At 45.1% G+C, this 16,400-nt stretch overlaps 1 protein-coding gene across 5 annotated transcripts in view; it reads right to left on the reverse strand.

Moving 5' to 3' along the window:
- Positions 1-13,458, reverse strand: part of ARFGEF2 (ARF guanine nucleotide exchange factor 2) — an 87,524-nt gene extending 74,066 nt beyond the window's left edge. For all 5 annotated transcript variants that reach the window (XR_012131288.1, XR_012131287.1, XM_037006255.2 and 2 more), the window contains exon 1: positions 13,168-13,458. Coding sequence is in view for 3 of the 5 variants with exons in the window: in XM_037006255.2 (XP_036862150.1) it covers positions 13,168-13,288 (121 nt within the window). In the remaining 2 variants the exon portion in view is untranslated. The remainder of the gene's footprint in view (positions 1-13,167) is intronic.
- Between the last annotated feature and the right edge of the window lie 2,942 nt (positions 13,459-16,400).

The following is a 16,400-nucleotide window of genomic DNA, read 5'->3' on the forward strand; positions in this document are numbered from 1 at the left end:
CATATTCTAGCTATGTTCCTATTCTGCAAAATGTGTGTTAATGACAGCTATCACAATATTATGGTGCTCCAGTACCATCTCAACTCTGTGAAAATATGCATAGGTTAGAAACAAATGTAACAAAATACTGAAAGCTCTCTAAGCGATAAGATGACAATTTTTTCTTTTTCACATTCTCTATGATAAACATATATACTTTTTTATTTTAATAGAAAACACTTTTTAAAAAACTGTGACATATACATAACATAAAATTTACCATCTTAACCATCTTTAAGTGTACAGTTCAGTGGTATTAACTACTTTCATACTGTTATGTTAAGGCTGGATGATTTTTACATATTAAAGTTAATTTAAAAATCTTTACCATGGAGATTACAACTACACAGTTAAGGCTATGGACATAAAGTATCATTATTCAGAAATCACAATCTAAAAGAGACAGTCCTGTTTCCAGGAGGACAAAGTTTTGTGCCCTTGAAACAGTAGAATACCCTACCTAAATACACAGAACTCCCCATTACCCACTCAGTTGAATATATTCTAACATGTAAGGCTTTGCAGGCTCAACGTATTATCAAAGCAGACCAGTGAAGCAGTTCTACTCAGAATGCCATGTATTCAGAGAATCTCCAGGAGGCCAGCCCTCTTTGCACAATCTCTTGAGAGCCAGTGGTTTGACTATGGCATAGCTGTCCTAGCAACCCCAGAACACAGTTCGGAAGTTATGAATTTTCTTTTCTTGGACAACTCTATTCTAGATTGAACTTTAGGAAGTAAAAACTGAGTAACTGGACTCACTAAAGGTGGTAATTTCTAACCTTCAAGCCAGTCTCTCAATGTCTTCTTACTACACACCTAAGAAAACAGGAGAGAAGCAGCCAGATGATTGATAACAAGCATCTTGCTCATGGACCATAAGGCCCGTGGCACACAGGGTCTGTTAAAGAGAGCTTGGAGGCATGGTTCCTGCCTTTCAGGAATCCATACTAATGAAGTAGCTCTGGCTTTCTGCAGCTAAGATCCCTAGGCTATCCCTAGGAATAGCCCAGGAGATCCAGCCCAAGAAGTTGGTAGCTAAGCTTTCAGGCTGTAGAAATCTATACCCATAATATCAAGGCTCTGCTTGGTGGTAAGATCTCTGTCACTGTGTCATCCATCAGAGGGGCATGCCGCCCAAACTCAAATGCAAGGTCTCCTCCAATCACGGTTACCTGGTTAGAATTAAGTTTAGATGGTAAATGTATCTGAAGCAATTGGGCCTTCACTAGAGTTCACGTTAGCCTCTAGCTCTAAAATAGTCTGTTTTGGAATGCCACTGGTGCCAACCCACCACTGGGTGCCTCAATCACCAGGGCTGCTGCTGACTTACTGAGGCACCCAGGGTAATAAAGTCAAGTGCAGAGGTTATACACTGTGGAGGCCAGGCAGGAGACCTCAAGGAGAGCCATGGTAGGTGTTAAGACATTAGGGGCAGGGAGGACCCCTTCCCCACCCAACAGGGCAAGGGACACAGCAGAGCCTGAGGCCCAGCACACTGAGGCCAGAGGTGCCAGCTGTTCTGATTTTTCCAGAGGTCAAAACACAGATTTTAAGTAAAAACTCTGACTATAATTCAAGCAACTTTAACTACTTATTAAAATATTATGCTCAAATAAAATGGTTTGCAGGCTGCCCTGATCCTCGACTACCAGTTTGTGACCTTTGCTTTAAGGGCTGGGAAAAATCGAAGAGAAAGTACTCCAACTGGCTGCAAAAAAAGTACGTGCAGGGGATAAAAATGGCCTTTAACAACTATCACAAAAACTACGAAGAAAAAACATATAGTTTTATACAAGTGAAATGTTGATGGGCCAAGGAGCAAGAGCAACTAAGGGGCCAGAGGACTAGGGCTCAAGGCCAAACTCTACTAAATTTTACAGATGAAGAAACAAGACCCAGGGAGGTTACAAGCTAGTAAGTGATGGAGCTGAGATGTGAACCCAGAAAATTAGGCTCCAGAACCTGTGTTCATAACATCTTGGGTACCTTGACTCAAATAAGCACGCAAAGTTACTCTGTAAACCATAATGCAGAACAATATAAATGCTGCTTTTGCTATCACCAACACAAACCGTGAATGCTGCAACCACAGCTCAAAGCAATGATGTTTGTACTCTCTGTGAGCCCCACCTGTCCTCAAGGAAACTACTACAACCCTGGCTCTGAGTCCTCCCACCCCATTTCCCAGCCTGCTGCACTGAAGGTGCACCCGGGTTTTCCAGGGGGAATGAAGAGGGCTCAGAGAAACCTGCAGCAGCAGGGGTGGAGGTGGCACGGTGCAGGGCACAGCCTATGGAGAACACCTGCCTTGGCGGAGAACAGGAATGAGGAAATTACCAGGGACAGTTACGGCAGAAGGCCAGAAAGCCATGGTCGCAAAACATATGCTCGTAGATTCTCTTTAGTTCTCTTAATTTATACTCAAGTATTCCTACAAGAATTAGGAATTGTTGCACTCTTTAAGCCACTTTTGTTAAAGAAAAGAATTTTGAAAAATCCTTTCACTAGGCACAGCGGGGGTACAGATGATGGGAAGCCCCTGGGGGGAAGTGGGGAGTGGCCTGAGCTGAGCTACGTTTTGACATAGCAGTCTGGCTGCTGTTTTGAGTATAAAGTGGAGGGTGGCCAGGATATTTTGCTATCACCAACACAAACCGTGAATGCTACAACCACAGCTCAAAACAATGATTTCTGTACTCTCTGTGAGCCCCACAGGGAATCCAATCAAGAGACTGCTGCTAAAAATCTAGGAAAGGAATGCTGGGAGCTTGGAGAAGGGTGGTGGTTGTGGGGGCAGAAATACCAGCCTGAACGACACTAAAGTGCCATTTTTGCAGGCTGGAAATGGCCAGAAAGCAGCACAGGTAGCTTCCTATGGTATGACCTAATGGTTGGTTTCTGGATCTATTTTGATAATACAAATATTTTCCGTTAAAAAGAGGTAGAAAAAGGAAGAGGGAAAAGGTGTGGCGGGGGGTGGGGGGAAGCCTCACAGATAGCTTGAAAGAGAAGGAATAGATGCGCGATCTTATTAGCTGAATAATGCCAGGTAGGGTTATTAAACCTCCCTAAATCTTCATCTCCTACTCTAAAAACTGCAGATGATAAAGGCTGCTCCATATGCTCCAGAGACTGCATGCTCCAGGGCAGCTAGGTGTGAGTAATTCTCTTGACAAATACGTGAGAGAGATTGTTAGGTTAATGGCTAAGGCAGTGTCTGGCATACAGCAGGTGGTCAATAAATGTCAGTTCTCTTGCTCTCTTATCTTACAACAGGAGTCAGCAATGGTGCAAAATCTTTGGTGCCATGGTGGAACCAAAAGAAGGTAAGTGGAGCCCAAATCATAATAACAACAGTGAACAGGTGCCCATCTGACCTGGCGCACAACCTAGAAAGGCAGGAGAATTCTTAGCCCATAACTGTTACACAGGTGAGGAATGTGGGCACAGACAGGTGAAGTCAGTTGCCCACAGTCAGAGCAGGAAGTGCTACCGTGAAGAGGAGGATTCACACCCAGGCTGTATGCTTCAGAGTGGACACCCCAGAACCCTTCAGTGGGGAGAAGGAGGAGGATGGGTGAAGGGAGCATATGGAGGACACACCCGCTCCAGTTTATTGCTTCACATTTTCACAGGCACCACTTTCCCACTGCCAACTGGGCAATTAGCAGTAATAAATGAGCAGGCTGGAAAGGAGGGGGACGGGAGTGGGGTGCAGCAGCTTCAGTTGAAAAGCCCCACCATCTTCCTGGGAATTCCTTTCTGGGCATCCCTGTCATCGACCAGTTCTCGGGTGATATCCTTCCCCCACCCAATTCACCAGCAGCTTTGGCACTGGCTCACATTCTCCACTCCACTCCCAAGCTGAGTCCCACAGGACCCTCACCAACCTCAGCAACCCCATCACCAGTCAACTTCCTCAAAGACACGACCTTCAACTCCACTCACACATCTGACTTGCCCCACCACTCCCTGCTGTGCGAACCCCTGCTGCCCTCTATTCCTTCAAGTCCCCTCTGATGACCTCCTCCCTGACTCCAAGCCTGTTCCATGTGGAACTGTAACGCTTCCAGCTCCTTCCTATCCTCGGCCCACAGCCTCCTTGCCTTCCAGCTGACCTCTCAACTCCTCTCAGCAGAGCCATTCTTTGGCCAGCCAGACTTTGACAAGGCCAACACATCAGCTTCTCTTTTCTTCATTTGCCAGGATGGGTCCCATTAGCAGGATTATTACCTGAGTAACAGGCAATCAATAGCCTTGACTTTCTCTGATCTTCAGTCTTAACTTCTGGCAAAATCCCCAAATTAGATTTTACTACCATCTCCTTTTGACCTGCCTCCACCTAACAACCAGACCTGTGACGACAGTGCAAGTCAACAGGTCTATAAAGCCATAATCACCAACCACAAAGGGAACCTTAACACTACCAGGTAGGCCCATCTTCCCCAACTCCTCACAAAAACTACTGCATATTTCTACACTCTCCTCAAATACCCCCTCTCCCCTCCTAATCACTGCCATTCATCTTTATCCACAGCTGATGGAGCAGCCTTCTATTTCATGCATATATTAGAAGCCACCACAAGGAGACCCCTCAACTTCCAGTTGGTGAGCCTACAAACTGGCCTACCTTTATACCCAGCCTCTGCTTTCTCCTCCTAGAAGACAGTGTCCAAACCCACCACCTGTGTGGTCTCCCATCCCTACCTGCCCTCTCCAGACCATCATGCTCTCCGTACTGTCTAGAATCTGAACACTTCTCACTGTGCTGGCCACCATTACCATAGGCTGGGCCACCATCATTGCCCATTTGGACCACTGCAACAGCCTGTTAATAGGTCCCACTGCTTCAGTTCTCAACCTTCCCCCCACCCCAAATCTTTTTTCACACAGCACCCAGAGGGGGTCCTTTAAAATGTAAACCAGATTACACACATCTGTTCAAAACAGATTATCCATAACTGTGTAATATAAATCACATTAGATCAGCTCCTTGGCTCAAAATTGCACTGGCGTCTCATCTGTTGCTGAGTAAAATCCAAAATCTTGACCTTGGCCTCCCAATCTCCGGCCCTGTGCTCTCTCTCTGATGGTACTTCTACAACCCTGCCACCTGCCTACTTGGTCCAAATTCCTATTTCAGGGCCTTTGCAGCAGTTTATCCTGCTGCCTGCAATGTCTTCCCTCTCCCAGATATCCACATGGCCCACCCCCTCACTTTCTTTGCATCACTGTACAAATGTCACCTCTTCAGAAAGGCCTTCCCTCAATCACCCAAAACTGCCACCCAACCCGTCCTTGTCTTTCTGTATCTCCTTACCTGCTTTAGTTTTTCACTTTACTGATTTATTTTGCTAATCTTTCTTCACAGTATGTTACCACCCTGGACATACTCTGTATCAATTCATTTATTATCTGTCTTCCCCAGAAAACATAAACTCCATGACAACATAGACTTTTGTCTGTTCTGTGCTGAATTCCCAGCACCCAGGAATTTCTAGGCACAGGGCAGGCACTTAGTATCTGTTGAATGAATAAACCATTCTTTCTCTTTCCTGCTACCTCTCTGATTGCACTTCTACAACCCTGCCCGCAGCCTACTTGGTCCAAGTTCCTCTCCCTCAACTGACTCCCTTCCCAGTGACATTTAAAGAGGTTCAAATCTCCTCTACCTTTAAATAAACAAAACAACAAAACCAACTTCCATGATCTACATCTCCCTCCTCCCCTTTGCAACACAGCCGAACTTTGGGAAATAGTTGTTTGTACTCAAGTCTATTTCCTCACCTCCCACTCCTGCCTCAACCCACTCCAGTCTGCCTTTCACCTGCATTGCACCACCAACACAGCCCAAGCTAAAATCAATAGTGACCCATGTGTCTCTAAATCTGTGGGCATTTACCCATTCTCCAGCTGACATGACCTCCATGTAGCACCTGACTGTCCTGACCTCACCCTCCTTGACATTTTCTCTATTTCTGGCTTGATAAGCACAGATTCTCATCTGCTGTCTGCTTCTTGCCTCTTCTCCTCTCCATTTCTTTTGCAGACTCTGCCTCCTCTGCCCAACCAGGGAGCTGGCACTCCGCAGGCCAGGCCTAGGCTCCCTTGCCCCTCCTTTATGTCTACTCTTTCCCCAGGCCTTCATCCTCATCTACACCTTCATTTCCACCTAGGCTCTGATGACTCCACAGTCTCCAGCCCAGCCCTGCCTCACGAACATCAGGCTCGCCCATCTGTCCACTTCCTACTCCACCTGCTTGTTTGGAAGCTCAAAGGCTGGTGAAACTCCACACATCCAGGTTCCAACTCAGATAAAATCCCCCCCAACTCTCTCCCCAGACAGTCTTGTCACACTCTCATCTAAAAAATGGCACCACCATCCAACCAGCTGGATAAGTCAGAAACTTAAGATTGTCAGTCAGCCTTACCAATCCTCCTCTATTCTTATCCAATCCATCACCAGGTTTTGTTAGCTTTACCTTCCAAACAGTAGGGAAAACATTTGCTTTGCTCTATGTCTACCATCACCACCACGTCTGGCCACCAACATCTCACACCGGGATGATGGTAACTGCCTCCTCACTGACCCCTGGGCAATCCCTGTGGTCTTCCACTAAGATGTTCTGAACACAACAGCCCAAGTGATCTTTCCAAAATACAAACCTGACCTTCCTATCTCCTCCTTCCATGTTTAGAACCCTGTCTCACTGCTTCTGGTTTGAAAATCAAATTCTTCACCACTGACATCGAAGGTCCTGCATGGTGGTCTGGTCTCTCTCTCCCACCTTATCCCTAAAACTCACCCTACCCATATACTCGATCCAACCACACAGTGGCCTCTTTTAATTGCTTGACTTTTTATTAACTCTTACTTATCAATCAGATCTCAAGACTTCCTCAGAGAAATTTTCCCTCACCCCTTTGTTTAATTTCCCTTGCAGGACGAGGTTTCTCTACTTCACAGGACTTAGGTTGTTAGTATGACCCAGAAGATGTGGTCTTCTGACAAAAGCCCTTCTTCTCCATTACCTGCAAACTCCATGAAAGGAGGGTCCTTTTTTTGTTTTGTTTGCCTTGTACCAAGACAGCAGGTCTGACACCCAAATAAATACCTTCAGAATGCAAGTCAGCCTGGTTTAGTCAACAGACAAAAAAGGACTATGTAAAGAACAAATACGGACTTACTGCTCCCTAGGACTGAGGGAAAATTTAAGAATTTTATGCCCTGGCATAAGAAAGCTATTCTCCCTACAATCTATGAAACCTAATAATATACCTAATAAAAAAGCCAGAAGACTTATGTACAATCAAGACAGAAAATCAAAAGAACCCTCTTACAGGAAGACTCCAGGAATGAATGAGCAAACATAAAACTATTGCCTAAGATAAACTTGCTGGAAAGAAAGTCAAGTATTTTCCTGGGAGGCCTTGTGAAACCAGTGAGAACTAAATACAGCCCTGAGCTTTTTATACAGGAGACTCCATGGAATCACTGATTAAGTTCACGTTTTCACAAGTTCGCTCTTTTCCATAAAGAACAGTCTCACTGTTTTCCCCAGCACTGCTTACAGAGGCTCCCCTCCTCTGAGAGTTACAAGTACAGGACTGAGCTCTAAATTCATCCAACCACTTGCTTCACGGGTGTTGAAACGTCAGAGACTCGCAAAAACATCCATAAACTGTCCATAAACCAACTACCAGCGGAGGAAGAGAAGAGCAAGTATTCAGTACCTTCTCTGGTGCCTCTGCATCTCAGCACCCCTCTGGTAGGTGCCGGGCACTGTGTTACTTTACTGCTTGCATTAGTTCATGTAAACTTTACAATAATCTTGGGACAGAGGTGTCACCACTTTTACCATCTCAGAAACTGAGGCTCAAATCAATGAGCAAAGTTTCCAACTCAGCTCTTAATGAATTTTCTGCCAATCCAATAAATAAATGCTCTTCAATAATCAAAACCCAATTTTTAGATACTGCTTCTAGACAAATGCCCTCCAGAGGAAATCGTCATAAAGTTTTTCAACAAAATAATCTGGAAGGGTCTCAAATCCTGTTATTTCTCAAAATTTTCATAATCTATAGTATTTGTAAACAAAATGTCTAATTGAAACACCAGAATTTGCTAAAATTAAAGGTTTTATTCTGTATTTCAACTGAAAGCCCCACTTTACTCGCTATTTTTCAAATTTCGCATTTAGGTTCTTCCTAATGGTGAGAATAGTCATTCTGAACTTCAAATTAGAACATCATATGGAGGCAAAAGGAATCTACCACACATTATATGGAAGTGTAAATGTTTGTTGAATGTTTTTGTACATTAATATACAACTAAGATTTATGAATGTACTGCCTTAACTGCCTCCTTCCCAATAACATCTAAACAAGTCCAAGTCTTTTCTATCTTTAAAAAAAGAAAAAAAAATTCCCATGATCCCCATTTCCCTCTTCTCCTTCCCATCACAGCCAAACTTTGGGCAACAGTTGTCTCTGCTGTGTATTTCCTCACCTCCCACTCCTGCCTCACCCCACTTCAGTCTAGTTTTCACCTGCACTGTGACACCAACACAGTCCAAGCTAAAATCACCAGTGACCCATAGGTCACCAAACCCATATATTAAACAGAGCAGCAAATATAAATATGATTTATATGTGAGTACAGAGCATGTGTTCTAGATGTTTCCCACCTGGCTGTCCAGACATAGGCAAGCTGCTCTCTAAGCCTTGGTTTTCCTTTGCCTGCTGTACCCAAAGATGCACAACAGTTACATGTTCCAAGTCCAGAACTAATGAGACAGACTTTAGTGCTGATGAAGAGAGATGTCATAAAGCAGAAAAACTTATTAACTCAAGTGAAACTGATGGGAAACCAGCTCTCTACCCTCATTTCTTTCTTTCCATTAGTTCCTACATTAAAGTAAACCAAAGACATTATGTAGTAAAAAGCTGCAGGAAAAAAAGCTGCAGCCTTTTTAGAGGCTTTCAAATACATCTTAAATTCAACTATATAAAATATGGTCTCTTTACACTGAGAAGGAACTAGTGGTTACCACAGAAGAGGGTTTGGGGAGAGGGAAGGGGGATAAAGGGGCACAATTCATAACCACAAAAAGTTAGTCACTGAGATGGCAGTACAGCACAGAGAATACAGTTAATGATTCTATAACATCTTACTACTTGACAGACAGTGACCATACTAGAGGGGGTGAGAATTTAACATATGGGTAACTGCTGAACCACTGTGTTATATACTTGAAATCAACGTAAGATTGTATATCAATGATACTTTAACAAAAAAAATGGTCTCTTTGGTTACTGAATGCTTTACTTAACGAAATTTCACTGCAGTGTAATGATCGTTTAAAAACTCCACTGAATATTTTATGTATGATATAAGAACTTTGATGTGGAGAAGAATTACAGCATGGTAAATGTTAAGATCTTGGGCTCTGGAGCCAGACTGCCAGTGTTCACACCCTTGCCTCATTGCTTACTGCCTGAGTTTGCTGGCCAACTTCTCTGGGTCTCAAAGAAGGTAATAATAGTAAGAACTAAACTGCATGTAAAGCACATGGCACTGTGCCTGGAACACAGAAATACTTAGTACATGGTAGATATCACATTGTTATTACATAACATGGTCTTAAAAAGGCATTCAACTGGATGATAATAATGTGTCAGTGTAGTTTTATCACTCTAATAAATGTCCCACTCTGGTGGGGGATGTTGCCAGTAGGGGAGGCTGTGCATCCGTGGGGGCAGGGCATATATGGGACTTCTCTGTACCTTCTGTGAACCTAAAATTCCTCTAAAAAATAAAGTTTTTTTTTTTAAAGTCACTCAGTTTCATATGAAAGACATATAGGTATGTTTACTCTTCTTTTTATATTTTCCTGATGACTGAGAATGATGACAGCTAACAATTATCGGGTACTTAGCCCTTACTTTGTATAAATTGTTAAATAAGAAAGTGTATCATATACATATATATATATGTGAAAAGAGTACTGTTAGAACAATTCAGTTAAAGTTTTCCATTGCCAAATTTTTCCATACCCAATTTAAAAACACACAGATTATCTTGTCAAGTCTCCAAATTCCATACATTTCAGAGCAGAAATATAATTTAAAGGAAGTTCATGGGAGAAAATGGCTCTTAAACAAGACAGTTATGAAAAAGTAGGTTTAAGAATGTAATTATGAGCCTCAACAGAAGTCCGAAAGGTTTGTTAACAAGGTAAAAAGCAATAACGTCCTTGGGGTGATGAATATTCTTACAGGCTCTTTCTGGTACCTCCAGATAAAGGTTAGAAAGACACAATCCCCTAATTGGGCAGTCCCCATATATGCATTTGGCATTCAGTGTATATAAATCCCTGGGATTACTCCAAACCTATTCCACCCTGATCATTACTGCTTTTACAAGGAACAACCCCTGTCTTCACTGAGTTTAGAAAGTTAACACTCCAATAAACACAGCCCTTTAGTCATGTAATAACATTCTTATTTATTGCAACTACAAATCAGATAGAGCAGTAAGTCATTCCTGAAGGAGGAGCCAATACAGGGTAGGAACAGCAAGCTAGGGCGCTTACAGTTTCTGTGGTTTGTTGCAGCTCACAATAATAACAAAAATAAGTAATAGCAAGCTTTAACAGAACACCTACTACATGCTAAGTTCTTTCACATCGACTAATTTCATCTTTATAATAACACTATGAGGAAGGCATAAGATCTGTGCAACATCACAGACAGCAAGTAGAAGGCAAGGGATTTGAACCCAGGCAGTCTTGAGTCCAGAGAACATACTCCTAACCTCTAAACGGCCCCTGCAGCCCTGGTCCCCTCCCCCCGAATACACTGCAACTGGTGGGATCATATCACAGAAGCTGTTTCCTGCAAATGCTCTCTATTTCTACCCAAGTATTTAAATTTTAAGCCATCATGTACAGTTCCTCCTATCAAAATTAACAATCATCTACACATGGTAATGTCTAGAATACCAGCCACACTGCAGTGCTTCTTATATGCAAGCTCATTTCAGCTACTTTTACTGGACACAAGACAGTGCTCTGAGATGCAGTGAAACATCACCCGGCACTTTGCTCTGTGTTCTCTACTATTTACAAGTAAAAACAGCAATTTCTATTTAACACCAATGACAGAAAATTACTCTCTTAAAAAAAGATGGCCAGCTAAACACTACCAATTCGGTTCCCTTGTAATACTTCCTATTACCCCATTTGAGAATGATATAAGCCATGACATCCATTTGCTATGGTCAAATTACTTCTTATATAGGCTATTTCTTACAATTCACTACTAAAACACTGAATCTGCATTCCACAATTTGGGCTGGAAAAATATGAACATCTCAACAAAGATATAATCCAAAAGTATCTAACAAGTTCTCAAATGTTACAGCCCTTTATGACCTACATGACAGCTTTATAAGTAGGTTTCAACAAGGTGATAAACACCTTGGTAAAAATATTATGTTTTCTGAAGGGGGAATTAAAACTTTTCTGCCAAATAACTATTTTGAAATTTCTGCAACAATACTCTTAATATTGAGAGGATGGAATCCAAGCAGATTTCAAAGTGGAGTTATATAGGGCTTTTGCCTAACTTAACAAATTGCTTTGAAGTGCTTATCCTGCATTCCTGATAAGGCAATACTCAACGACGATTAACATTGGTTTTCTGGAGAGAAAAGCTTTACAAATCTAAATCTCAATAAACTCCTCCAATTAACCCTGGATTACAAAGGACTAGCTGTTTTCAGATTATTGAATGAACAACAACCTCTATATCAATGGTTCTTGACCTCTGAGGGAGGCTCAGACCCTTCTGAGAATCTGGTGAAAGCCACGGACTTTCTTTCATGAGAAGTGCAAAGTTCACAAGCCCACTCCTAGGACCTGAGAGAAGCATCTCAGTGCTGCACTTTGCACCAAATGAAGGGAGAAAGTTGATGGTAACCTCAAACTCTGCGCCAGGAATCAAACATTCCATTTATTCTGTCAATCTGTTAGGGAAAACAGGTCTTTCTACAAATTCCAAACCAGAGGCATTGGGTTTATGAGTTAGCTTGCAGGCAGCTCTGGTCAAAGCTATTGATCCAGAACTATCTGCCCCCATATTCCATATGGTGGATACTTACTGCCTTTCAGTACTCAGCTCAAATGTCACCTTCTCAGAAAGAATTACTTTCTTGACACCCTACTTTCCTCAGGCCCTCTTTGTCACATCTTGCTCTTTTATTTTTACAAAAATATTTATTAGTACTCAAAAAATGTTTCATTAAATGTATTTACTTATTCTGGTCCCTTATTAGAATACAAACTCCATATGGGCAAATACCTGGTATACAGTGGGCATTTGATAAATATTTGCTGAATGACTAAAACTGAGGATGTTGATGCTGGAACCAACTAACAAGGTTTTAAGCAGCTATGAATTAAAAATTTTCTCTCTCCATGATCTGCGGGTCCATTCAACCAGCATTTTACCATGACCCAGGCACTGTTACAGGTTCAGACGATCAAGCAGTGAATAAAACAGGCAAGTATGTTTGCCCTCACAGGCCCTCTGTTTTACCGGAATGTACGGTAGCAGCAGGTCTCTCCCACTATACAGATCCTAGGAGGTGCAGGATAACCCTCTACATTCCTTCTTTGATGGAGTTATGGGAGATTCCCCAACCGAAGGAACAACATTCTGCAATAAGGCACTTCCAAAGCAAGCCTCAGGGGTTTCCCTAAACCAGTTCGGCAGCTCTTCCCACCCGCTCTGCTCGGATGGGGCACCTCAAACCAGCAGACCGCAGGTAAAGAAAAAACTTAGGGCAAGGGCTACTGTTTCTGAGGGTAGTGAGGGGAGGAACCAGCAAAAAGGTCGGCAAGAGTCTGAGCTGGGAGTCCCTGGCTGTCACCAACTGGCTAGGTGACCTTGGGCCAGTCCCGGGCTGCCAGGGAATCAGTTTTCCCCGGCGTATAATGAGGGCCCGGAGGGTGGATTAGGAATCGGGGAAAACGGGAGGCCTGGAAGCCAGGCTGAGGTCGGGTTGGGTAACGGATGGCGTGAGGAGGCCGGCGCGGGGCCGGACCCGGGCGGCTCACCCACCGAGCGCCACCTGGCAGGCCCTGCGCAGCTGGGAGTGCTGGGGCCGCTTCACCTCCTTGTCGGCTAGGATCTTCTCCAGGGCCCGGGACACGAACATGCTCTTGGTCTGACTCTCCTGCATGGCCCCGGCCCGGCGGGGGCTGTCAGCCCCACGGGAGGGCGAGGCTGCAGGAGCCGCGCCCCGGCCGGCACCGGCCGCGTCGATCCGCGCCGCCCCGTCAGGAAGCGAAGCCGCGGCCCCACGGCGCCGCCATGGTGGAGCGCGTCACGTGACCACGTGACTGGTGAGGCCGCTACGGCTGCCGCGCGTCCGTCGACCCCGTGACCTTAGAGGGCGGGGCCTACGCTGAGGCCGTGGGGCGGCGGGGCGGCGGGGCGGCGGGGCGGCCGGGAGGCGGGGCGGCCGGGAGGCGGGGCGGCCGGGAGGCGGGGCGGCCGGGAGGCGGGGCGGCCGGGAGGCGGGGCGCCCGGGAGGCGGGGCGGCCGGGAGGCGGGGCGGCCGGGAGGCGGGGCGGCCGGGAGGCGGGGGGGGCGGGTGAGGAAGGAAGGTGGGTAGACGGTCTGGAGGCCAGGAACTTGGGTTAGACGTGAAGGACAGATGAGGGGTGGCGAAAGGGAGGAGAGGTGGCGCTGGGGGTGAAAGAAGGGAAGAGGAGAAGAAAGGCCAGGGGGAGCGGGAGACTGGAGTTGTGAGGCAAGGGAAGCGATGAGGAGAAAGGAGGGGAGGAAGGAAGGTAAAGAGAAGAGTGGAAAAGTGGGAACTGGGAAAAGACGATAAAGGGGCAAGAAGAGGAGGTGAGGAAAGAGCGAGTGAGGGGATTCCAAGAAGAGGCCCACAGGCAAGGGGAGGGAGGACGTCAGGGGGTGAGAGGTCAGGAGAAGGGCAGAGAAGAGGAAAGGGAGAGGAGCCACGTGGAAAAGGAAATGGTGCGGGAGGTGGTGAAGGCGGTGAGACAGAAGGGCAAGGAAAGAAGCAGGGCGATGGGGAGCAAAGGCAGGGGCGGAGGGCAGAGGGAGAGGGGAGGTGAAAGGAAGGCGGGAAGAGAGAGGAGGGGTGCTTACTGACACTCCAGAGGCAGGGTGCCCGTTGGCAAGACACACAGCGTGCGACCCTCCTGGTCTCCTGGTAGTCCCGATGGGTAACCGTCTGTGTGTCTAGTGCCGCATCTGTGCCCTGCATGGCAGGCAGAACCACCCTGAGTACATCCTGAGTCTGTTTCCATCACCTATGGTTCCTTGTAGTGTGGTACATGGGGCAGGAGGTACTGGGGATTTCTGATAAGAATAAGAAACAGGTTGCCATTGTCACACAGCCTGCAAATAAGTGTGAGAAGACAGATATTCTGGCCCCAGGGCACTTTCCACTCCATCCCATTGCCAATGATACCACAACACCACAGGTGGTGTCCCCTAGGGCCCTTCCTTTCCCACCGCCCACCTCCCTGCAGGGAAGCCATGGTGCTGTTGGTCTAATGCAAAGATAGTGCTTTTCTTGGAAACCTCTGAAACTTCCAATGCAGGCATGCTCAGGTCTCGGCTCAAACATGTCCAGGAGGTCCTCCCTGCCCCTTGTCTACAGTAGTCCATCTCTCCTACTCCAGAGCCAGCTATAATGTTTCATGGCCATGAATTCCACTGCTGTAATGCAGCTTTGCAGCCCCTTCTGTCAAGAAGTGGGGTCTCTTTCCTCCACTGGCTTGGACTAGTCCTGTGACTGGCCTTGACCAATAAATAGAATGTGATGGAAGCCTGTGAGCGTTTCAGAGTCTAGGCATCAAGAAGCTTTGGATGCTTGGGAGCATCCGGAAGAAAGAACATTTGGAGAGAGAGGTCCAGTCATCCCAGGGCTGCCAGCTGAGCCCAGTCATGGCCAACCTACCAGCTTAACAGAGCAGCTTGAGTAACCCTAGTGAGACCAGCAGAAGAACTGCCCAGAATATCAAAACAACAAATTATTGCTATTTTAAGCCACTTCATTTGAAGTAGCTTGTTACATAGTAATACATCAGTAAGACACATCTTAATCCTTATATATTGAATGAAATGAATGCATGAAACTCAGAAAAATGAAGTGCAGTCCACTGAGTAACAGCTATTCCCTGCCACAAGGTCAGGCCATGTCACTCCCCTGCTAAAAACCCTACACTGACTCCCCATTCCTTGGAATTGAATCTAAGGATTCAATTCTGCCCACATCTCTTTCCTCTTCTCTTCCTCCTTAGGACTCTCCAGCCACTCTAGACTCCTTTTTGTTCCCGTCAGGGGCTTGACTTATGCACCTCTGTTCCTCTCAATCAATGCTTCTCGATGAGGGCAGTCACCCCTAGGGGCATTTTGAAATTTTGTTGGGAGGCGCATTTTTGTTAGGATGAGGGGGCAGGAATGCTTGACACCAATCTGCAGGGCTGGACAATCCCATGTAGTCCTACATGGCTGGACTAGATATTCCTGGAGGCAAAAGATCTGTTAGTGATCTGAACCTAGAACCTGCATCTGCTTTATGTACAAACACAAAGCATTTTTCATACAGTCTTAATATACATTAAATTTTCCAGGAATGCAACTATTATTGTAAGTTAAGGGAAAACTATATTTTGTCTGGAACTTCACTAAATGATACTCACTGTTTTAGAACCACAGTAGCACCATTTATTCCAGCTGTGGTATTTGAATCGCCACAACACCCCTTACCAGTCTGCATTTGTAGCTATTGTAGTCCAGGGGATTTTAGGTTCCAGCATCTGACTGCTTTATTGTATTTCTTGGTGTAACTGTGCCTGAACATTTATATGTTGAAATAAAATCTGCAAATTATACATTGCTTTCCTTTTGTTTCATTTTTGTTAGGTTATTATCTTTTAAAAAATTTTTGTATGTAGGAAGATTCCATTATCTATGAATTTCATTTCAGAATAGTTAGTGGGGGACTTGTGGTTATAAAAAGGTTCGTGTGGTGTCTTTTGGGATTGGAAGGCACATTCCTGGTCCCTTCCTATCACTCTGATCTCAGCTTAGCATCACCTGCAAGGGAGGCTTTCACCAACCTCCCAGTTCTATCATGCCTGCTCCCCTTCATTTGCTTCCACACCATCTTGATTTATTTTCCTTACTGCACTAACCTTAGTTTGAAATGGTGGTGCTTGTTTATCTTTGCAATAGTTTCCTGTTGCTGCATAACAAATTACTTGAACACCTAGTGGCTTAAAATCAAATATTTATTATCTCATGGTTTC

Source organism: Manis javanica, chromosome 5 (assembly GCF_040802235.1).
Source record: "Manis javanica isolate MJ-LG chromosome 5, MJ_LKY, whole genome shotgun sequence".
NCBI classification, from domain to species: domain Eukaryota; kingdom Metazoa; phylum Chordata; class Mammalia; order Pholidota; family Manidae; genus Manis; species Manis javanica.